This window comes from Diabrotica undecimpunctata, chromosome 4 (assembly GCF_040954645.1).
Source record: "Diabrotica undecimpunctata isolate CICGRU chromosome 4, icDiaUnde3, whole genome shotgun sequence".
NCBI lineage: Eukaryota > Metazoa > Arthropoda > Insecta > Coleoptera > Chrysomelidae > Diabrotica > Diabrotica undecimpunctata.
This window is the reverse complement of record NC_092806.1, coordinates 90142044-90167834: the sequence shown is the minus strand read 5'-3', so window position 1 is coordinate 90167834 and position 25791 is coordinate 90142044. Positions and strand designations below refer to the sequence as shown.

At 34.3% G+C, this 25791-nt stretch overlaps 1 protein-coding gene and 1 long non-coding RNA gene across 3 annotated transcripts in view; one reads left to right on the top strand and one right to left on the bottom strand.

The window, feature by feature from the left end:
• The window catches only part of Cth (Cystathionine gamma-lyase), a 182625-nt gene that overhangs the window by 60646 nt on the left and 96188 nt on the right, over positions 1-25791 (bottom strand). For both annotated transcript variants that reach the window (XM_072529897.1, XM_072529896.1), the window contains exon 3: positions 11162-11449. In XM_072529897.1, the coding sequence (XP_072385998.1) occupies positions 11162-11449 (288 nt within the window). The remainder of the gene's footprint in view (positions 1-11161; positions 11450-25791) is intronic.
• LOC140439758 (uncharacterized) lies at positions 22956-24468 on the top strand. Its single transcript, XR_011950720.1, has 3 exons — positions 22956-23265; positions 23349-23473; positions 23594-24468. It is a non-coding gene; the product is annotated as an uncharacterized lncRNA (long non-coding RNA).

Here is a 25791-nt window from a genome sequence, read left to right as displayed (position 1 = left end):
TCGTTGATAGGCAATAGAAGTTCCTTTCCTTTAGTGGTAGTTAGTCTACAGTCCTAACGAGTATTCTTTCCATTGAAATCTACTCCTAATATATATATATATATATATATATATATATATCCTAAGGTATTCAAGAACTCGGTATATTGTTCTTTTTTAATGGAATGCCTATGCGGACAATATATTGAACTAACATTGATATCACAGTATTTAGTTCTTACACATACCGTAGTCGCTTGTAGATATGTAGTTTTATATTCTCTCCTCCTCGTGATGAAGTATATTATTTTTAATTACGATTGCACTACCTCCTTTGGCTGCATTATCAGGGTGTGTGTGGTACACTTTATATTCTCAGATATAGGACAGATATGCCAATTTTTTCGATGGCAAGGATCACCTGTAACTCTTGTTGATGTTATAGCAAACCACTGGCATTCCATTCCATGATTCTAATTTCACTAACCATTTCTGATTTTGGGAATAGCACCCTTAGCGCTATGTTCCAGGTAAGTAACTCTTTCATTCAATTTTTTTTTTAGTTCATCTACTATGAGCTGTACAGCCGAGTCTGATTATTTCTTATTCTGGTTTTCCATTTGTAGATTTGCATTGTTGGTTTTTAATGCATTGTTATATTTCTTATTTACAGTAGTTCTTACGGTTTGTTTCTAATCCGTTGCATTTTCTTTATTTTTAGTTACTCTACTTTTTGGAAGATTTGGTAGGTTGACCTTTTTTTTTTCTGTATCTCTTTTGCGACAACACACCCTCTGTATTTGGCAGGATGCTTTTCATCACAATGGACGCATTTTAGTTCTGCGTTTTTTGGTTTTCACATCTTTAGTTAATGCTTTTCTGTACATTTAACACATCTTGGTTCTCTGGCACAGTATTTTTAAGTATGCCCATATGCTTGGCATCTCTTACATTGTGGCACTAATTTAGAGCTCTTAACTGGCTGGATCTCCACTCTTAATCTCAAGATGTACGTAATACCATAAATCTTATTGACATCTTCATCTTGCCTAAAGATTACTATGAACATGTCTAATGGCTGTTTGGTTCGCATATTAAGTTTATGATATAACTTTAAACGGTCTGTACTGCTTATTTTCATATGAGTGGTATTGATAATTTTCCTCATTTAAAGCTTTTGTTAAATTTCGATATTGTTCACCATCTTGAACATTAATTTTTATAACATCACTATTAACAATTTTTGTAGTGAAACAAATGTTCTTTAATTGAAGATATTTGCGTAAGGTATCGTATCGTTTAATGCCTTTTACTATCACTGGGGGTGGTGGCATCTTGATTTTCTTGTCTGTCATTTCTCTGGAGACAGGTTTTGGTGGTGTAAGGGAAGTATCATTTTTCGTTTTTTTTTTATTTTTTTCTTTTACTCTAATCCATTCCGTCTCCTTGGCTAATTTTTCGTCGTCTGTGTAGTATTCTGCTTCTTTTGCTGATTCTTTTCTCTTTCTTTTATCTGGATAACTTTTGTTGCCAACCTTGTAAGTTGTGTCTACAACTGTGCTATTTGTCTTTCGAGAACAGCAACAATTTGACTTAGTTTAACCTTGTGATTCTCGGCAGTTTTCCAAGCATGATTCATTGCCTATTGTCAAAGTCTCCCCACATGCAGCACCAACTTGTTCTTCCATTTACATGTCTACAGTGAGTCAAGAAGGTAGTGGTGTAAAAACTTCTGTGTCTCTAACATATAAAATTTGATGTGTGCAGAAAGTTGTGCTATTATCTGGCAAGTAAGAATTTGTGTACTCATTAAGTGTTTACTTTTTATAATCTTTTTTACTAAATTGTGACTTATGAAGAATTGATAACATTTTCTATATCTAATTTAATTTTACAAAATATTAGATAACTCGGGGTAATTTTGCTCCAAACGAGTGGTGCAAAGTTACTCCGAAATATATTGTAATGATTTTATTTACAGTCTAATTTATCAAAGCCACCAAAGACGATTATGTCGTCTAAATACACCAGGTACGTTTTCCAAAATAAACCTCTCAACCCATTTTCCATAAGCCTCTCAAATGTCTCAGGAGCATTCCATAGTCCAAATGGAATAACGTTAAACTGCAACAATCCAGATCTTGTGGCGAAGGCTGTCTTCTCTTTATATACTGGGTCTATTTCTACCTGCCAGTATCAAGACTTCAAGTCTAACGTAGAAAACAAATGACTTCCAGCCAATGTATTAAACGTGTCATCCGAGGCAAAATATAACAATCTTTCTTGGTAATATTGTTCAACAAACGGTAGTCCACACAGAATCTCGTCGCTCCGTCTTCTTGACCATGGCCACCGAAGAAACCCATGGCCTGATAGAAAGTTCGATCACTTTCTTCATTTCCTAAAAAATCGTTTCAGATTTCTCTATCTAAGACATAATAATAAAGACATATATGATGTGAGAGCACTCCAGAACATGATTGTGTCCTTCGAACCACCATATCCCAAACGTCAGGTTCCCCAATGTACCAAATATCAACGCTACGGTCACACACAAAAATTCTGCCATATGCCTCCAAGATGCGTAAAGTGTGCAAGTAATCATCTTACTTTACACTGTCCACGAAAAGAACGCAGCAATAACGTAAAATGTGTACTTTGTATGGGAAACCATCCGGCCAACTATAAGGGCTGCAGCGTATACAAACAAATACAAAAAGAAAAATTCCTCCAACTCAGAAAGAATCAAGAGACCCACAGAACAGACACCCGTGAAACCAATAGTCAAAGAGTAACCCCTGGTGTTTCTTACGCTCAAAAAACTTCAGAAAATAGTCAAGCGGATGAAATCACAAATCAACAAACTAATGTCAGCTCAAACCATTCAACGAAAATCGCCAACCTTGAAAACCTGATGACAAAACTAGTAGAGAGAATGGACACTATGCTTAATCTTCTTATGTCTATGATTTCCAAAATGCACTAATGCAACACAGACTTAAAATAGCCGTCTGGAACTCAAATGGCCTAACGAACCACATCCAAGAAATAAAAATTTTCCTCGACGAGAAGAAAATTGATGTTATGCTTGTATCAGAAGCTCATCTAACAGACAAAAACTATATCAAAATTCCAAAATACATTGTCCACTACACAAAACATCCAAATGACAAGACACACGGTGGCACAGCTATTATTATCAAATCTAATATAAAACACCATGAGTTAAATAAGCTCAGCGAAAAGTACCTGCAATCAACTAGCATTGTCATCGAAGACTGGCTAGGCAACCTTACCTTATCTGCGGTCTACTGTCCTCCTGGTCAACCAATCAACGAAAACAACTTTAGCACCTATTTCAGTTCTCTTGGACACAAATTCATAGCAGGAGGAGACTTTAACTGTAACCATCATCACTGGGGCTCTAGGGTAATTACAACAAGGGGTAGACAACTGCTGAAGTCAATAACAGGAAACAACCTACAACACATATCTACAGGAGAACCAACTTATTGGCCTACAGATCCAAATAAAACACCAGATCTCTTAGACTTCTGTGTGATTAAAGGTATCTCTCTTAACTATTTAGCAATAGAATCATGCTGGGACCTCTCTTCAGATCATTCTCCCATTCTAATTGACCTAGACTCCAAAATCATACTCAGAAATAAGCCTCCAGTCCTAACCAATAATCAAACAAATTGGAAAATATTCCGAAGCGCACTAGCAGAACAAATACCAACGAACTTGCCACTTAAAACAGAATTACAAATTGAAAATGCGGTACAACAACTTACTACCTCCATACAAAAGGCAGGTTGGATTTCTACTCCTGAACAAACAACATGGAAGGAAAGCATAAACTGTTCGCAAAGTGCAAAAAACCTGATCGATGAGAAAAGAAAACTTAGGAAAAAGTGGCAAAACACACACACTCCTATTGACAAACAAAATTTAAACAGAATTACCAGAAGACTTAAAAATCTATTAAAAGAAGAGAAAAACAGGGGGATCCAAACTTAGAAAATTTGACTCCGTCCAAAGACACCAATTATTCTCTATGGAAGGCGACGAGAAAGGTAAAAGGTCCACAAGACGCCATACCTCCTCTAAAAAATGTCAAAGGTAAATGGGCAAGAACAGACACAGAAAAATCTGAGACATTCGCTGAACATCTTTCTACAGTATTTAGTCCATTTAACAGAATAGTGCCATTAGAACAAGAAGAACCATTTAATTCTTTTCTTGAGGCTCCATATCAAATGGATCTACCAATCACCAAGTTTAATATTAAAGAAGTAAAACAGATAATAAAGAATGAGATACAACCCAATAAGGCTCCGGGATTCGACCTCATAACGGGTAAGATCCTCCAGGAACTAACCAATGACTGTTACAGAATAATCACTATGATCTTCAATGCTATGCTTAGTCTGCATTACTTCCCTCTGCAATGGAAAGTGGCACAGATTATACTCATTCAAAAACCTGGTAAAGATCCAAAAGATGTCAACTCATACCGACCGATTAGTCTACTCCCAGTCATCTCTAAGGTCTTCGAAAAACTTCTACTACGAAAAATCAAACCAATATTGGACGAAAAGTGTCTCATACCTGACCATCAATTCGGTTTTCGTAACCAACATGGTACAATAGAACAAGTTCACAGACTATACACAACAATAAGAAGTAGTCTCGAGAACAAGCAATATTGTACTGCAGCCTTTTTAGACGCCTCTCAAGCTTTTGACAAGGTGTGGCATACAGGACTTCTGTACAAATTAAAGAAAAATTTACCTTACCCTTACTTTAAACTGCTTCAATCATACCTTACAGAAAGGAGATATCTGGTAAAATATAGTGAAGCCTATACAAAACTCTACCCCATCCTATCTGGTGTACCTCAGGGTAGTGTGCTCGGACCGATTCTGTACCTGATATATACGGCTGACTTGCCAATAAGCAATAACCTAACGCTTGCAACATTCGCAGATGATACTGCTTTCTTGGCCTCTCATAGCAACCCAATGATAGCATCAGAGAGACTGCAACTACATCTGAACAAAACAAATGAATGGCTTAAACTCTGGAGAATTAGAGTAAACCCCTCAAAATCTACACAAATTACATTCACTCTAAGAAGAGGTACATGTCCACAAGTTAACCTCAATGGACATCCTTTGCCCCAAAAGCATGACGTAAAATACTTAGGTATTCACCTTGACAAACGTCTAACTTGGACCAAACATATATGGACGAAAAGGCTTCAATTGGGAATTTTATACAGAAAACTTTACTGGATGTTGGGAAAAAACTCTCACCTATCGATTGACAACAAGCTGGTGATATACAATACAATAATAAAACCCATTTGGACATATGGCTCACAGCTCTGGGGTTCAGCTAGCAAATCTAATATTATGATAATACAAAGATTCCAATCCAAAACTCTGAGAACAATCGCTAATGCACCTTGGTATATCCAGAATGATGCAATACATAGAGATCTTCAGGTACTAACAGTCTCTGAAGAGTGCAAAAAAACTTCTGAACAATATCAAAACAGGTTGCGGGTGCATCCTAATACCCTGGCACACAATCTTCTAAACAACCAACAAGCGAAGAGATTGAAGCGACATGACCCCTTGGACCTACCTCACCTATCCTGACAGAGCCTACAGCAGTGGGAGTTACGCCTTCAACAGCACCCAGCCATTGTGATCAGTGCCGCTTTTAGTGCTCGCGTATCAGTGTATGTGCGCATCCTACCGGTAAAAAGCCAATTTGTGTCGAGATGATTTGGTCACTGGATCTTACATCTCTCTGTCATGTAAAGACAATAAAAAAAAAAAAATCTCTATCTTTGCCTATGGTAATCGTTGAACTATTTGACGAACTGGCTTAGCATTACTAGTATCAATTTTATGTTTAAAAACGGTAGTTCTTAATGTCTTTCCTCTTTTCGGTACGAAAATGTCACAATACTGCCTAAGAAATTTCCTTAATGTCCATTTCTCCACCTGATCTAGAGACTGGCCAGCAACTGCAACCATTTGATCGAATTTGTCGTTAGAATTATCGGATGTTGTTGCCTCACGAATTATGGACGTCACAGGTTTCAACTTTTGTCTCTTTCTTGATTGTCATCGGGTAGTCATTGACATTAATAAGTCTTACAGGAATTTCTTTAGCAGAAGTCACCAATTCACTTTTAATTCTGATTCCTTGGCCAACTTCCTCGTCATGGTTCCAAGGCTCCATCATAATAGGTGTTCCTCTTACCAATGTCGGCATACTAACGAAGGAAGATGGGAACAAAACTTTCAACTTTCGCGAAAGTGCTGAGGTCCTGATGAAAACACACTTTCCCGGTTCTAGTCTCAAATCACAATCACAGATCAAATCAAATCAGTCTCAAACGACTGGCATCTCGCCAGAACAATGATTAATGAGGAAAAGGTAAAATGGGCCATATTGTGCTTCACCCCTTTCAAATCACCAGGGCCTGACGCATATATCCAGCCCTACTACGGTGGGGACTGGATATCCTTCTGCCGCACCTCGTGGAAATATTCAGAGCCTCTTTGGTTCTGAGATATATTCCTAGGAAGTGGAGAGATTTACATACCAAAACCAGGTAGGATGGACTACACCCTACCAAAGGCTTTCCGACCAATTAGCCTAACATCCTTTCTGTTGAAAACGATGGAAAGGCTATGCGAGAGGTACATAAGGGATGAAGTTCTGGTCCATAACCCACTTCACCCAAATCAACATGCATATACTTCGAGAAGATCTACCAATTTTGCACTGCATCATGTAGTGGGAAGAATTGAAAGATTACTGGATAATAAAGAATCCACCCTAGGTATATTCACAGACATTAATGGAGCGTTTGATAAAACCACATTCCCAACTATCACCCAATAGCTCAACGTCAGGAATGTTACCCTGGCCGTAATCGAATGGATATTCAGTATGCTCTCTAATAGAAAAATAGCATAAATGTAAAGACGTTTCTGTTAGAGGCATGGTTACGAGGGGGTGTCCACAGGGAGGGGTGTTATCACCACTACTCTGGAACATAGTTCTAGATACACTGGTTGACCAACTCAGCAGCAACGGATTCTACACAAGAGCCTATGCAGACGATATTGCTTTCCTGTAAAGCGGTAAGTTTGAGAACACATTATGTAAGAGATCACAAGTTGCTCTCCGACTAATAGAAATATGGTACAAGGAACACTCACTATCTATAAATCCTAAGAAAACAGAGATGGTCCTCTTTACCAGGAAAAGAAGAATCACGGGCTTAATACCCCCAAGGATTCTAAACTACAGTCTAAATTTTTCTGACGAGGTGAAGTACCTTGGTATTACCCTTGACAGGAAGTTAACATGGAACTCACCCTTAGATGGTAGAGCTAAAAGAGCATATATTGCGTATGAGCAGTGACGACGAACGGTCGGGCGGACTTGGGGCCTTACGCCCAGGGTGATCGCCTGGGTCTACACCGCTGTCATTAAGCCAATGCTAACTTACGGAGCTATTGCTTGGGTACCAAAAGTGCTACAGGCAACAGCGATTAACAAACTAAACCATATTCAACGGATGGCTTGCATAAATATAACAGGTGCCATGAAAACAACACCAACTGCTGCAATGGAGTTGATCATTGGCATCAAGCCTCTAGATATATATGTCACAGAGGTGGCGCTAGTGACAATGATGCGACTGCGTTCAGCTGGTGCAAACCTTGATGTATGAATGGGACAATTAAGAACTCGTTTCTGGCGGGGAGAGCTGGATGCGCTACCACTGCTACAGGCAGGCTACGACTCAATTGATCCAAAGTTTGTCTTTAACAAATCCTACAAAATTGAAACAAGACAGTATATGGAGACAAACGTGGCAAATGCCTATTGCATATACACCGATGGCTCCAAAATGAAAGAAAGTTCAGTATGCGGGATATACTCCACATCACTGAATCTAAGAAGAAAGTGGAGTATGGACAAAAATGCCAGCGTAGTTCAGACAGAACTGACTGGTATCTCCATAGCCGCAAAAGAGATAACTCAAAAAGGTATAGCGGGGAAAACTATAATGACCTGCACAGATAGCAGACAAGCGCTACTAACCTTGAATAGACCACGTGTCACATCAGGTTTAGTAATGGAGTGTCACGAGTCACTAACTCAAGCTTCGGATGGTAATACCATCATCCTGAGGTGGGTTAAAGAACATAATAGGAATAAAGGCAACCGCATTGCTGACCAATTATCTAGGAAGGCGGCAGGCCTAAGACTCTTAGGACCTGGGGATCTTTTTGGTTGTACAAAAATTGGACTACAACAATCGCGGAAATTGTCAAATGTCACTCCCATACGCAAACCGTAAAAATATGGGAAGAAAGACAAGGATGTAAACTTGCCAGGGTAACACTAAGTAACCTTGAAGAGTAAACATCAAAGAAGTACTTGGGAATGACCAGGAAAAACCTACAGTTGGTTTTTTAACTGGTCATTGTCAACTAAGCAAACACCGGCACACACTGGGGCTAGCAGACATACCCCTATGTAGGAAGTGTGAACGAGAAGACGAAACTGTAGAGCATGTCCTATGTGAATGCCCGGAGTTATCGTTAATACGAGAGTACGCGTTCGGCGAGTCCTAGCCCACACCTGCCCGCATAAGAGAGGTGTCCCCTGGTGACTTGTCCACCTTCCTAGAAATGGCAGGATGGACAATGAGCTAAGGGTGAGAGCTCCCTGGGAGGATGCACAATGGGTCAATTGTGGCCTAAGTTCTGTGAAACTTAACTCGCCCTCACTACTCTACAGATACAGATTTACCAATTCCCTGTAGCCGCGCTACTATGATCGTTTCACTTCCCGCAGGCACAACTGGATCTTCTTTGCTGCTTGCACAGTGCCGTCATAATGTGAATGAAGAAATACCTCCTCGTTACCAACTTTGATAACCCTATTCTTAAAATCCAATTGAAATCCATGCAAATGTATTACGTCCATTGCTAATATAACATCCTCTTCGATGTCAGCAACTATGACGGTACGGACGAACTTTTCTGCTCCAATTCCTAATTGTATCTGGATTTCTCCATGGATGTTGGCATTTTCACCTGTCGCGGTCCACAGTCGCAATCTCGAGGGTAAAAGTTTCTTACGACTGTTTATAACTGTCGGGCGTATAATGGTCCTGGTCGTTACGGTATCCACCAACAATGTATGCTTTTTACCATTTATTTCTCCATCTATATACTATCCTCACGACATTTAAAACAAGATATTAGTACTAGATGGTCTTTGGAAAAGTTCCTGGTCGAAGCTGCCCCTACGTATTTCCTGCTGGCCAGTTTCTTGATTTGTGTTGTACTCACAGTGTTTACTTAAACTTCGTGCGTGTTCCTTTTCACCACAATCACAACACCTTATGGTATTCGTTTTCTTGAATGCAATTCCTCTGATCACATTAACAAGTTGATCAACTTTGCCTTCTTCTTCTTCTTGACAAGATATCGACCAGCGTCTTGTGACGAGCTAATCGTAGTGTTCTCTACATTTCATGATCACGAAAACCATCAATAAATGTCAAGCCAGCCAAATTTTTAATCATGTCTTCGGGAGCTGTTGGATAAGCATATCGTACTATCCTGGTAATAGCTACCTCATATTCTTGAAGAGACTTATCTATCTTTAGTCTTTGTATTGTCGAAGTCATAAGTGACATTAGAGATTTCCAAAGACATGCGCTAGAAACTTTGCTTTCCGGAGACCCAAAGTCCGTCGAAACTTTGTTTTCTAGAGATGTAATGTCTCCAGAAGCTTTGGCTACATCGGAAGAAACTTTCGAAATATCACTAGGAACTTTGTTTTCTAAAGATTTAATGTCACCGGAAACTTTATTTTCCGGTCTACAAGATGTGATTAACGAAATCAAAACAACAGGCTTGTCCTCAAATAAATAAGTTTCTGGCTCGAAACACTCTTCTTTGAAGGTGCTCTTTAGTCGTTGGACTAATTCAGGCTTTCTCCCAATAGAACTTAGTTCTTTATCTTCGAGTTCTCGTCTCTCAGATCTATTACTTTTAATCCATAGGTCGTTCTCATTTTTACACAATTTATTTAAATACTTAACACCACTTGTAAGTTATGTTTTTATTTACAGTAAATTTATTAACTCTTTTAACTTTTTATTAAAATGTTCTAATAGGTAGTTTATTCAATTTTTATTTACACTCATTTATTTTACACTAAAACTATTCATTTACACATAATTAATTAATTTATATATATATATATATATATATATATATATATATATATATATATATATAGAAACAAGTATTTATGCCTGACTACAATACGCGCGTTATATTTCAAAACTCGACTGACTCTACGATTTTAATTTAATTGTTTATTTGTATGTATACGAATTCAATCGTTCTGGAATTTTCATCGAAGCCGGCCCCTGCGTCTATACCTGACCAGAAATTTCCTCAGCCATGATAGCGCCAGGTAGAGAAGTCTGAAACCCTTGGTCGGAATTGGATGTCAAAATTTTAGCCGAATCGGACTCGTATTTTTGTTTTCACAGTATGTACTCTTTCACCACGACAACGCACCGGCACACACCTCCGCCATCGTCATGGCCAAATTGACCGAATTGGGCTACAAACTGCTGCCTTATCCACAATATTCTCAAAATTTGGGCACGTGCGAGCGACTTCTTTTTGTTTCCAAACTTAAAAAAGTTACTCGCCGGACAAAAATTTAAATCGAATGAGGAGTTAATCGCTGCCATGGAAGCCTACTTACAGACCTCGAAAACTTATTTTTCAGACGGCTAACGAAGTTGGAGCATAGCTAGGTCAAGTGTATCCAGCTAAAAGGAGACTATGTTGAGAAATAATCCGCCACTTTTTCAAAATTTTCGTTTTTCTTTTATAGGCTAAGTACTTATTGGACAGCCAACATTTCTTAACAAATCACATAGATAACACGTACAAGTAAAGTGTAACGTTAATATACAAATATACAAAATATTTTGCGGACAATAAATTACAAAATATGTCCTACGTATCATGAAAGATTCTAAACACCAAACTATTTTATTAAAATATTTCTGCCAAGTTCTAGAGAATAATAATGAACTATTTACCTTAGTATTTGGTTTAATGGAATTCTCAAGATTTTTTATATCAACCATATCCACAATAGTAATCTCAATATTGTAGTTAATGAGAACTTTGCTAAAAAATCGGTAAGTTCCTCCGTAGACATCATCCCCAATAACAACATTATCTCCACTTTTAAATAAACCAGCGATAGCCGTAAGAGCACCAAGACCAGAAGAAAAAGCTAAACCGTACGAAACATTGTCTAACTTGGCTAGTACATTTTCCAGAACTTCTCTGGTTGGATTTCCAGATCTGCCATATTCGTATTTCTGAAAAAATAATAATTATATCGTAAAAGATCATGAGAATAAAATAAAAAAGATGCAGTTAAATGTGTCGATAGCAATTAAAGTAAATTGTATACTCACGCTTAATCAAGCCATTAAGAGCGATGCTGGGAATATTTATATTCCACTAAGCATCAACAATTTACCCATATAAATTGCTATCTTTCTTGTACTCATTGCGTCGAGTAAGGACGATAAATATGCTATCGACACATTTAACTTCATCTTTCATCACTAGATGTCTCTAGTAGCATACTCTGGTAATTATTTTGTCTATAATTGCCGAGTAGCCGGTGCGTTTTGGTTTAATTTGAGTTTTCTTACAAGCTCTCTCTGATGACGGGAAGACCCAGAAACACGTGTCAGGGAGTGGTAAGAAGCTCAAATTAAATCGAAACGCAACCATTTTCGCATATAAAAAAGATGCATTTTATTCCCGACTTAAGCCGGCCACTCACGATACTGCGACGTCGTTCAATTTTATCGAATTCGACTAATTGACAAACATTTTATCGTCTGTGACCGTGCATCCAACAAAATCGTTACAATTTTACCACAGAGAAACCGGTTTCTATCATGCAGTACTGCAGAATTGATATAATCGAGGATTTTGTCGAACGACACCGCAGTATCGTGAGTGACCGGCTTTAGAGGTCGTAGTTTACAAGAACAGAAAGAAAAAACACTATGATTAAAAAATAATTAGGTGTACTTAATATTATACTTCTTTTTAAGAAATACTAGAGGCCCATCAAAAAAATCACCTAAGATGGGCCTCTAGTATTTCTTAAAAAGAAATATAATATTAAGTACACCTAATTACTTTTTAATCGTAGTGTTTTTTCTTTCTGTTTTCTATGTGTCAGCGTTAAAACACACCAGCAAAAGATGCCATAAACAAAGTTTTATTATCTTTACCTAAATTTTAAAAATTTTAGAATGTATTTTGTCCATTATTTTATATGTGTGTTATTAATGAGTGTCAATGCTTTTATAAATAACCTCAACGACTTAGTAAGTTGCACTGAAGAATTGTGATATTTTATAAATATTTACATATTTTTCTTATTACAGTGTCTTGAAAAAGGAATAAAATCATTCCGAAAGCTGGACAAAAAGTCAAAAGAGTGTTTTATTAACACCCCGGCCAATTTTCTGACTGCAACCCTAATAAACTGTGTTGTTTATATAAGGATCACTCGAAAAGTGGTGGGTTTTTCGGTCAAAAGGTGGAGAAAAAAGACAAAGAACTTTGTCCACTTCACCTATTTATTTGAAGATATTTCGCTCTCTAATCAGAAAGCATCATCAGTTCATCTAAAAAGTACAGTATTAAAAACCAACATCCATAGAATAGAATAGTCAATATAAATGTGTTACCTCAAAAAGACATGTAGCAGTCAATGGTATAATATGTAAAGAAGCTTAAGATATTAGACATTAAATGGTTAGGTTGTGTAAATTGAAACATACGGTTATATAAATTTAAACTTTATTAAGTTTATGTTATGTTGTATAAATTGAAACTAAACATAGTTTACAATTTGATTCAAACATAGAACAGCAAAAGACCATGTGGTCATTGCACATGTAATTTAAAAAAGTATGTAAAAAATAAGTATTTGCTGAGAACTAACAAGATCATAAGATCACACTTCCAACAGTATGAAATGAAATTAATTTAATTTAATTTTTACTTTAGGTAACATTATTGAAATGATTAAGAGTTTTGTAACCGTTTCAAAAGATTTAAAAGAAAATCATTATAAATTTCGATTATTTTTTTTTAATAAAATTACTAACCCCATCTATCTGTCAAGTACTGGTAGCCGACTAAAGGATTCTTCTGTAATTCCCAAATATATCCGGTAGATGATCAACTTGTCACTCACGCCCAGATTCAGAGAGCGCAAGAATAGCGTCTCCCTCTTTTCTCTTAAGAACGTCCAACCGTTAAGACGTGTTTCCGAAGTGGGTCTCATTTAGAGGTAAGCTAAGAAATCCTTTTCTTGTCCATATTTCAGATAGATATTTATTTTTAGACCCTTATTGGAGAGGCTATAATGCTGATATATTTCTAATACATGTCTCAAGATAATACTGGTATGGAGTTATTCCAGATCCTGGCCCAGTAGCGGTATCTTTTTATGGAATACCTAACCCCTCTTATCTAGGATGGTGGTGGATTGATATAGGATGGAGCCGAACCAATGGTTTCATTTGGTTGACTGATTAAATAAGAAAAGAAACAGAGCAGATTCAGGTTGTACCAATTTTTATTATATCTTCTATCAAGAAAACGAGAAATAATTATGAACTCAAAGAATGAAAATATAAAGTATATTCGTTTACCAAATTCCCATCAGTAAACATGAGCACGTGTTGATATTCGCCGTCTCATTCGTCAAGAGGCAATAAAATATAATTTATTACCGTAAGCGAGGCATATTCTCATGTTACAGATCCCAACTTGTGATTATTTTAAATTCTAATTGTATCGTGTTGATTTTTAAGTAATTATATTGTGTTATATTTATGTTATAGTTATTGTTAGTTATTTACTGGTCGTGTTATTTTTTAAAGTTTAGTTTAATTGTGATATAATGATTAAATTTCAAGAAATTCTTACGCTAACAGTTTCAAAAGTAAATATTTTTAAAAATCATATGATACATAGGTCGTACATCAGTACGACCCTGTTTGGCTTACACGTGGTTCTGTTGACGACTGGGAATTTGTAGAATGAATAGGGTTTAGTGAAGTGTTTTAATTTTATTTAAAGGTTTAATTTCTCTATTGTTCCTAGTTGATAAATAACTATATTATTTTCAATGTAAACAAATTTCGAAATTTGGGGTTATATATATATATATATATATATATATATATATATATATATATATATATATATATATATATATATATATATATATATATAGAAATGTAACCATTAGCTCCCAGACTATTAACATTATTGTTCGTTGAACTCCAAGAAATAGCAAGCTCAGCAATTGCAAACCAAGGGACAATAAACTTGATTTTTCAATTTTTATATTTTATTCATTCCATTATCATTCTCTGATCAATGCGTTTCATTTTGTAATTAAGAATTTTTATTGTTTAATTTTTGAAGTAAAAACTTAGTTGTACTATTTTAAAAATAAAATCTTTTTTAAAAGATATTTTGAAAGTGCGTAAATTTATCTGGCGCTGCGAACAGGATACAGCTCGTACAAGAAACATAAGCAGTTTCCTTGGTCAACGAAGTTGTTAGACGAGAAATCCGAACCGCAAAAGAAAAGATTATGTGCAGGACATCCCAACAGATCATCCTACTGTAAGTACATTTTCCTTTTCATTCCTATTTTTGATTTATGAGCACTTTCATTGATATTTCGCAAGACTCTGTTAATAATTTAAATACTTTGCTTGAAAATCTCACATTGAATACTGAAATTGATTCTAACACCCGTATTAACGCCGATCCCGATTTTACTCAACAAATCCCTACTATTATTATCACAGAAGTTGAAATGCCGTTTCTAAATGCCGATATTACTAGCCTATGTGCTACGTTGCCGGAATTTTCCACCGGAGATAATTTATCTACCTTTTTAAAATCGGTCGATAACTTGATTACATTCCTGGTAGGCCAACAGCTTACAGCTTCGCAAGAATTTATCTTAAACTCTAACATTATTGCTCGTATCAAAGGCGAACCACGGGATTTTCTTAATTATTCAAACAAAACAGCTTGGGCTGAAGTAAGGCCAGCGCTTTTAGCTAAGTACGGAGACAGACGCTCCGAAGATATTCTAGTTACTCAACTTTCTACGACTGTCCAGAAAAATCACGAATCTTATGATCAATACCACCAGAGAATTACAAGAAATTTAAACGATTTATTACAGTATACAACTCTAAATGATAACGTTGAAACTGTTAATTTTAAGACTCCCTATTTTAAAGATATAGCCTTAAAAACATTTTGCACAGGTATTAATGAACCATATGCCGAATATTTGTCGCATTTTACAATAACTTCGCTTGAACAAGCGCTCCAAAAATGTATAGTTTATGACAATCACAAATCTCAACAGAAATATATGAATTATTTAAAGACGCAACAAAATAACAAACCTTTTTTACCAAAACAAAAACCTGCTAATACAAACCAGACATTTTTTAACAATAACCCAAATCCCACAAGAAATGTTTTTCAACCAAACTCTAACTTTTATCCGAGACAACCAAACTTCAACTCTTATCAGAGACAACTAAACTCCAAATCTTATCAGAGACAACCAAACTTCAACTCTAATCCGAGACAAAACTTTTCTCAAGCGAATTCTAACTTAACATCAAGAAACAATGCCCATCAGAATACAAATTTTGCTACTAGGCCAAACGCCAATGCAACTCCTAACTCTAATTTTAATTCTTTTAGAAATAATCCACAAAATAATAACAATTTCAATAGACAAATCCGAAATCCCCAACCTGAAAGATATCATGCTACCCCAATGAGTCAGGTACAGACTATCGCCACAAGAAATGAACCCATGGATTTGGATGCGTCCACTATTAGACGTACGCATCATTTTAACATTAATGCAAACTCAGATGAAAATTTCGAATACCCCCCTGAAAATGTCGAATACGCCCCTGAATATTTCGAAGTTAATGACAATGACTATCCCCAAGAATTAATTGAAGAAACTTCTCAGGATTTTCTCGAGGATCCAACAGACGAAGATCCTCCACCGATATCGATCTAAGTAATCTCCAAGCTAACCCCCGACTACCGTTCTTCTTCTTACCTGATTCAAATATTAAAGTATTAATCGACACTGGTGGCACCCACACAGTTGTCTCACCAAAAGTTTTAAAATATTTTGATCCCTCACATATTTACGAAAAACCCTTACTGACATCCATGAAAACAACCCAAAATTATTTACTAAACATAAAAACACCTCTACTACAAGTCTATAATATTTACGAACCCATAGATGCTCGAATCGCTAATTGGAGCGAAGATTTCGATATTCTTTTAGGAAACTCTGAGCTTGAACGTTTTAAAGCCGTAATTAATTATAAAACTAAAATACTAAACTTAACCACTCACAATGTCGAAATTAATTTCTATACTTTATACAATAAAATACCCGTTGACATACAACGAGGACAAGTCTTTATTTACGCCACAGAAATTGCAAATTTACAAATACCTAACTCAATCCACAATGTAAGTGACGGATTTTTAGAAAACATTATACTTCAAAAACCTATGCAATTAGACACTTTACACGTCGAAACTCTAGACAATTATGAAATTTCACCTCCTCCGACCGAATTTGACGAACCAGCAATAAGAACAGAACACCTAAACGAAGAAGAAAGAAGTAAAATCATAAAACTTTGTAAAAAATACAAAGATATTTTTTACGATGATTCAAAGAATTTAACTTTCACATCTGCTGTGAAACACGAAATAAAAACCAAGGACGAATTACCCATTTATGTTAGAGGCTACAGACATCCAAAATCTATGCAAGAAGAGATCACTCGACAAGTAAACAAACTTTTGGACAACAAGATAATCCGAAATTCAATTTCGCCATACTCAGCACCTGTATGGATTGTTCCCAAGAAACCTGACGCCTCAGAAAAACGGAAATTCCGTATGGTGATTGATTATAGAAAACTCAATGAGAATACTATTGGAGATAAGTATCCTTTACCAAAAATTGATGAAATCCTTGACTCTATTCACAAAACAGCATTTTCAGTACCCCACGGCCACTTCGAATTTTTACGAATGCCTTTTGGACTAAAGAATAGTCCTGCCACTTTCGAAAGATTAATGGACAACATCTTAAGACCCTTCCTACACAAATTTTGCTTTGTTTATATGGATGACGTTATAGTCTTCTCAAAATCTTTACAAGATCACTTGGTCCACATCTCCACAATCTTTGACACATTTCGAAAAAACAATCTCAAGGTCCAACTAGATAAATCTGAATTTCTGACTAAAGAAGTTGCCTTCCTAGGTCACATAGTTACTCCCGAAGGTATAAAACCAAACCCCAGTAAGATCGAAGCTATCCAAAAATACCCTCTACCCAAGACTGTCAAAGAAATAAAATCCTTTTTAGGTCTCATTGGCTTCTACAGGCGTTTTTGTAAAAACTTTGCAAAGATCACCTCTCCATTCACAAGATGCACACGAAAAGATGCAATCATTGACCCCACTAATCCAGAATTTTTAGAATGTTTTGAAAAATGTAAACAGTTACTAACCAACGCCCCGATTCTTCAATATCCCGACTTTTCTAAACCATTTGTATTGACCACTGATGCATCTAATGTCGCTATTGGATCAGTGTTATCTCAGAATAATCAGCCAATCGCCTACTACTCTCGCACACTAAATACTGCAGAGCAGAACTACTCCACAATCGAAAAAGAATTACTTGCCATGGTAGATTCTTGTAAACACTTCCGCCCATATCTTTATGGCCAACATTTTATCATTGAAACCGATCACAACCCACTCGTTTGGATTAATAAAATCAAAGACCCTTGCTCAAGATTATCTCGCCAAAGGATTAAACTTGAGGAATTTCAATTTGAAGTCCGATATAAAAAAGGTAAAGAAAATCAAGTAGCCGACGCTCTCAGCCGAGTTCAAATAAACGCCTTAAGCACTAGTTCAAACTCTGCTGAACCACCGGATATTAATGACCAATTTGACGTCGATGAATTCTTAAACGACTTTGACAAAAACCAAAACCTAACGGACGAAAACACGCAACACACCTCTGTCGAAAATCCCATAACAGGAATAGAAATATCAGAAGAACTAATCAACTTGTCATCCAACCAAATTATATTTGAACCTCACTCTGACGAATACAAAATGACTTATAAGAAAATTTTTAACAAACACCGTCATACAGTAACTATCACTGATGATTGGAAAAACGAATTACCAGAAACCTTCCAACATTTACTTAGGCCCAACCAAAAATTTGCTATAAAAATACCACACGAATTCCGACCATTCATATGTAACTATTTTAAAGAAAACATAAATTCTACAGTCAAAACAATATTTTGCAACAAACTATTACAAGACATCGAAGACGAAACACAACAGTTAGAATGTATCAGAAAATACCACACTGATAACCATAATGGAATAGTAGAAACTTACAAGCATCTGAGACATACATTTTACTGGCCTTCTATGCAAACTACAATCTCAAACTTTATCAACTCGTGTGAAATATGCTTACAAAACAAGTACGAAAGACACCCTTACAAACCGCCACAATTAGGACCACTTTTGGGACAAAAACCGTTCCACATATTACACATAGACGTATTTCATTGTAACAAAAATCTTTATCTGACCATTGTAGATTCATTCTCCAAGTACGCTCAATGTTATAAACTACCTGACAAAACCTCGATCTCTATTCTGAGTAAACTAAGACACTACTTCTCTCATCATAACTATCCCCAAAAAATTGTTTGCGACCCAGGCACAGAGTTCAATTCTGCAATCATTAAAGAATTCTTAAACCTTCATAAAATAGAAATACATTTTACTACTGCCAACAACTCATCTTCTAATTCACCCGTAGAACGCTTCCACTCCACACTTATTGAAAAACTTCGCACCTTGCGTGCACAAAACCCTAACTATTCTCTAGACGACGTATTCACACATGCCGTTTTAATCTACAACCAATCTATTCACAGTGCTACCAACTATTCTCCTTTCTCAATCCTTTACGGTCCATACGCCGAAAAAATACATTTCGATTTCGACCTTCCAGTGTACGAAACATACAACCAAAACCATAAAGACGAATTACAACCATTCATCCAAGAACTTTATAATAAACAAAAAGAAAAAAGACAACACGCTTTAGACAAACATAATGAAAACGCCGAAGAAATACCCGAAGTCGATCTTTCACAACCTCTGTATGTATCTAAGAAAAAACACAAACCCAAATTACACGCCCCTTACTCCACAATGCATCCCGGCAAACAAGAAAAGACTAAAATAACCGGAAAGACAGATAAACAAAATAAAACTAGCACCCACCTTAAATTTGTAAAACGAACCAGGAAACATGTAGACAAAAATATTTCAAACAAAATCTCCTTTCAGGATAACCCTGTCCCTGGGACATCCACTCAAAATACTGGAAGTCCCCAATAATGGATACTTCGCCGAAGATATTGGCAAATCTCACGAAATTTGTCACTACCACAGACACTTTCTTCACATTGACTTAGAAAAACTAGAAGAAATCCTAAACATTAGCCCATTAGACTATTTTAAAGACAACCGCTTTCGACATTATACTCTCAATACAAACATTTACAACAACAAGCACAAGATGACCTACACAAAATTACACGTAAAAGAACGCAAAAAAGAGGACTTTTCAACTTTCTAGGTACAGCTATAAAATACATTACAGGAAACCCAGATGACTCAGATCTAGACCTTCTAAAAACTCATATTACCGCTATAGAAATGAAACAAAACGAGATAATTAAAACGCTTAATAATCAGATCTCGTATGGGCAAGCCAGCGATACGAGGTTCGAAAAACTCTTGATAAATTTAAATAAAAATAATGCTTTGCTTACGTCCACTATTAACAAGCTGTCAGTTGACCTCGACGGATATGTCGCACTACAGAACGAAATATTAAACCTTCAAAACATTTATGAATTTTTGATGAAATTAATCAGAACCATCTCCTTATCTCATCTAGATATCTCCAATATCTAATTGTTTACATTAAAGGAACTTGAAACTCTTAAAGCCGATCTCTTAAAAATTTATCCCAGAAATTCTTTATTAGTAAATGACGAACACCCATATGAATTAGTTGAACTTTCCAAAACATTAGTTTGTGTCACACAGCGAACCATGCTCATAATAATCAAAATTCCTATCCTCTACGAACAATCCCACAACACATTTAAAATTTATCCTATTCCAAATGCAGACCATATTATGATTCTTCCACCAGCACATTATCATTCCAATAATAAATGGTTCGAGACCTGCACGAGACAAGCCGAGAACATGATATGCACAAAACCAGTAAGATCCCAATGTACTATACCAAATGTCAAGAATTGCACCAAAAGTATAGCCAAAGAAAATTTCTTCCAAGAAACCAACAATGCGATACTATTGGGAATAGTAGAACCAATAAATATTAGAGAACAAACTATTAAATCCAGCAGCATCCTTACCACAAATGAATCCATTACCATAGATGGCATCAAATTCAACAGAAAGTCAAATCAAGAAATCCACGTACCAGATATCATACCCATGGAACTTATTGCAAACCACGAAATCATAATCGAAAAATTGAGAATCCCAGAAACGCATGGACAAATTCAACCTATCGAGATGATCGCTAATTTACCGCAACTTTCCACTGGAGTCAGCATCACTGCACTAATAATCATCTTATTTGTGTCATCGATCCTAACAATATTCCTACTGAAGAAAAGAAAACGTATTTCCAAAATCCTTTTCGGACCTAAGCTAGACACAGCCCAAATCCAAATTTTAGAAGAACTAGTAGCAGAAGTATCAAGAACTTCGAGGACGAAGTCAAATCTCACCGAGGGAGAAGAAATGTAACCATTAGCTCCCAGACTATTAACATTATTGTTCGTTGAACTCCAAGAAATAGCAAGCTCAGCAATTGCAAACCAAGGGACAATAAACTTGATTTTTCAATTTTTATATTTTATTCATTCCATTATCATTCTCTGATCAATGCGTTTCATTTTGTAATTAAGAATTTTTATTGTTTAATTTTTGAAGTAAAAACTTAGTTGTACTATTTTAAAAATAAAATCTTTTTTAAAAGATATTTTGAAAGTGCGTAAATTTATCTATATATATATATATATATATATATATATATATATATATATATATATATATATATATATATATATATATATATATATTGTTATGATGTGTTTTTTTTGTTTGAATGATGAGCAATGAGTATTTTTAATAATATAATATATAGGGTTTTTATCGCGGTTCTCAAAGAATTAGCTTGTAAGTACTTTTTTAAATTATCTTTATTATAACTATTATGAAACACACATATATATCTAACCTAGTCAATGTAAATTTAAAATAAACTATCTTTAAACTGATATTCTTATAAAACTAATTAAATTCTATAGACAATCTAAAATTTAAACAAACTATCTTCAAAATTGAAATTGTTATGACACTAACTAAATTATATTAACAAAATTTTGTACCTTTCTTTCACTGAATGCCTAAATGAACTGTTTTCCACTATATATATTCTAATCACCACTGAAAGTCTTCGTACTTCGGTTATCCTTGTTTTTGTGAAATTTCTTTTTCCAATTATCAGCTTCTACCAATTTAAGATATAGTTTTCTTCACCAGCATGTATACACCACCAACCAAACCAGCAAACAGCATTTATATTTATTCTTCTTTTCAATATACCAATATCCAATTATTATAAGTTGATTTATACTAATCTCCAACCATAATATAATTTAATTTCTTCCAATATACCTTTTTTTATCTTCAATAATTATTTGTGTATAATTATAAATGTGCATTAAATTATATGCATAATTTTTAATCTTCATTTAACTCACTATATTAAACATTTTGACTATTTGTACTTGATTCACTGACTCCAACTAACTTTCATAATAAACTGCTTGACTTCTGACTAAAAACTTCTAAAAACTGCCAAAAACTCTTCTGACTACACTATCTAAAACTTTTCTGACTAAAAACTTTCAAAAACTGCCAAAAACTGCCATCTTGAATCCAAATCACGGGTATTTATATCTTTTGGACATTCTAGAACCATCTCGTAAGATATCATGTTCCAATTTGTTCTATTTCATACTTGTATGAATTTTCTGGAACAAACCATTTCGCAAACATGGCCATCTCCGGAGATCCAGAGAATTCCATTCTTTTCTATTAATAATTTTGTTTACATTTAGGCTTTTCAGATCAGAATATATAATTAAATTAGTAACTAACACTCTAATTTAATAAAATACACAATTCAAACAATATATTATTATAATAACCCCACTTATATTCGTATTATGATTCTTAATTTGACACTTCAGAGTATAAATATCTGTCAATCTCCGAGAGTATTTTTGGTTGCCTAAGCACATGGCTCACTTATATATATTTACAATATTAAAATACAACTTTTTATAATTATTATATGCTAATTTCTTAAAATACCCTCACATAAATAATTTTTATTAAATTCTCTAGTATATAACTTATTTAAAATAATCAAATACTTTTTTATATCTAATATTATGTAGTATATAACTTATAAATTATTTTCTATAAACCCCAATTGTCACAATACCCCAAAATTTAAATTTAAAATAAATAATTTACTTATTATTTTTTTAAATATTAATTTTCTTATCCCTTATTAAATTTAATAAATCAATTTTTTTTTTTTTTTTATTTAAAATGTGTTAAATACATCCCTGTTCGCTGTCTATGTCAAAACAGAGAACAACGGAGCAAGCACAGTCCGGCTATTCTATGGTCAAACTGTCATGTCAATTGGAGCAATGAAAATGGAGGCTATGTCAAAAATTAAAAACAACTAATGTAAGGTTCTATAATTATTTTGTATTCTGTTTATTTATAGACAAGATTTCCGTTCACAAGGCTTTCATCTATATGAATCGTAAGTTTTTCACTTTCCATATTATTTTTAGAAAGACATTTATAGTATTAATTCTGTATCTAACCCCAAATTATGATTTTTAGGGTAGCAACAATTTCCACATGTACAAAATTCAACAAGTATGATGTCAAATTTATTCACAACAATGAAATCTACCATCTATTTAACAAATCAAGTCTATTGAATAAAATGGATATATCAGTAAGCTGTTAGTATTTTTATAATTAGTGTTAAGTTTATAATATATTACTTCTTTTTGAAAAATTGTACATTTTTCTTGATTTATTTTAAGTCCAACTTTATCTAATCTGTTTATTATAATTTTTAGGTGTTTCTCATGATCTTCAGCCGTTTTAGAAACAATTAATATATCACCAATGTAGTGAATTACAAAATGTTCATATTGATCCAAAATATCATGAAGACATCTACATAGAACACTGCAAGATGATTGAAGTCCAACTGGTACTACTTTGAATTGATATACTAATCTATCTATCTGAAATCCTGTATACTGTCTACTTTTTCTTTCTAGAGGTATTAACCAGAAACTATGCTGTAAATCGATTTTAGTGAAAAATGACATTCCTGTAATTCTTCCTAATATTCCATCTATACTCATTGGTGCTTCAAATTGCTTTTCAGTAATCTTGTTAATATTCCTTGCATCCAAACATAACCTGATTTCACCTGATCTTTTTCGTACTACTACTATGGGGTTAATAAAACGTGTGTCTGCCTTCTCAATGATCCCATCTTCTAACATATTATTAATTGTTTTGTTTACTTCTTCTCTGTATTTATATGGTATTGGGTATGATTTTGTTTTAAAATCTTTTTCTTCTTTAACTTTTATACTATGGATATAATTTTGTGCAATTCTATTTTCTTTATTGACAAGTCCCTTGTGTTGCTGCAATATGGAAATGACTATTGATTTATATTCTTCAGGGCAATTTAAAACTTTCATTATATCTTCTTCTTTACAAATAAAATTATTCTTCATTATGTACTCATTATTCCTTGCTTCCAATTTTACGCACTCCGCCTCGTAGGCATCCATCTGCTTAAAATTTCCATTCCTTAAATATTCACTACAATAATTATTCTTTACATTCTTTTGGGACATTTCCCTATCATCAAAATACATTTCTTCTTCATAAACATCATTATTTTCTTTTAATAATATCCTATCAACTCTTATTCCTTCTTCTACCTCATCTTTCTGCATAAATTTAATTATTTGCCCTTCCAAAGTTACCATTTTTTTTTCAAAATCTATCTTTACTTTCTTCTTTTCCAATTCATCATTTCCCATTAATATATCAACACATAAATCCTTGACAATAAATCCTTGCATATTAATTTCTTTATTAAGAATATTAATTTTAAAATTGGCTAGTTTATCAATTTCACCCAACTTCTTATTATTTGCACCAATAATTTTAATTTTTGGAATCTTTATTATATCTGATAGTTTTAATGTATTAAAAATAAAATTCTCCGAGACTAAAGTACTTTCTGAACCAGTATCTATCATAATCTTAATCATTTTATTTTTGGCCAAAGCATTTATATAAATTAAATTAATAGATTCAATAATTTTATCTTCATCTAAAGAAATAAATTCAGAAGGTTTTTCATAATAGCAATGGCCTAACTTGTAATTCAGAAAGTTTACTGCACAAAATTTTGATTATTAGAATTGTCAGATTGTATCTGACCGCTTGGATCTGATGTCGTATGTCTTTCCCTACTATGACTTCTACTCACATTTTCTTGCCTTGTACTATTTCGTTCCCTGTCTTCGCAGCTTCTATTCCTTCGAATACAATTTACCTGTCTGTTATAGTTAGGTCGCTCTGTATTTCTTCTATTGTTAAAATCTTGTCTATTATTATTAGTACTGTTATTAAAATGTTGTCTATTATAATTAGTATTATTATTAAAATTTTGTCTATTATAACTAGTATTATTATTAAAGTTCTGTCTATTTGGATTACTGTTAGTATTATTAAAATTTTGTAAATTATCACCATACCTAGTGTTATTGTTATATGATTGTCTATATTGTTGAAAGTTATTATTGTTTTTTCTGTTGTTATTATTACTTGTCATATTGCCTCTTTGTATTCTTTGAATAAAATTAATAAAACTATCTATTGTTTGAATATTTTGTACAGTTACGGTTTGCACAACATCAGCATCAAAATGTCTAGATACATTTAAGACTGTTTCATCCTCTCTAAGTGGTGGTTCTAAATATTTTGCAACTGTTATCAATTTCAATGCATAATCTACCATATTTGATTTTAAATTTTGATTATACTTTCCAAAATATAGAATTTCTCTAAACTTGGCTTGCTCTAATTCACCCCAATAATAATTTAAAAATTTATTTTCAAATGTTTGAAAATTATCTAAATCATTCTCAATACTAGCAAACCAAGTTGCTGCATTGTCATTTAATGTCATTCTAATATAATCTTTAATATCATTAATATTATTCACAAATCTTAATTTATG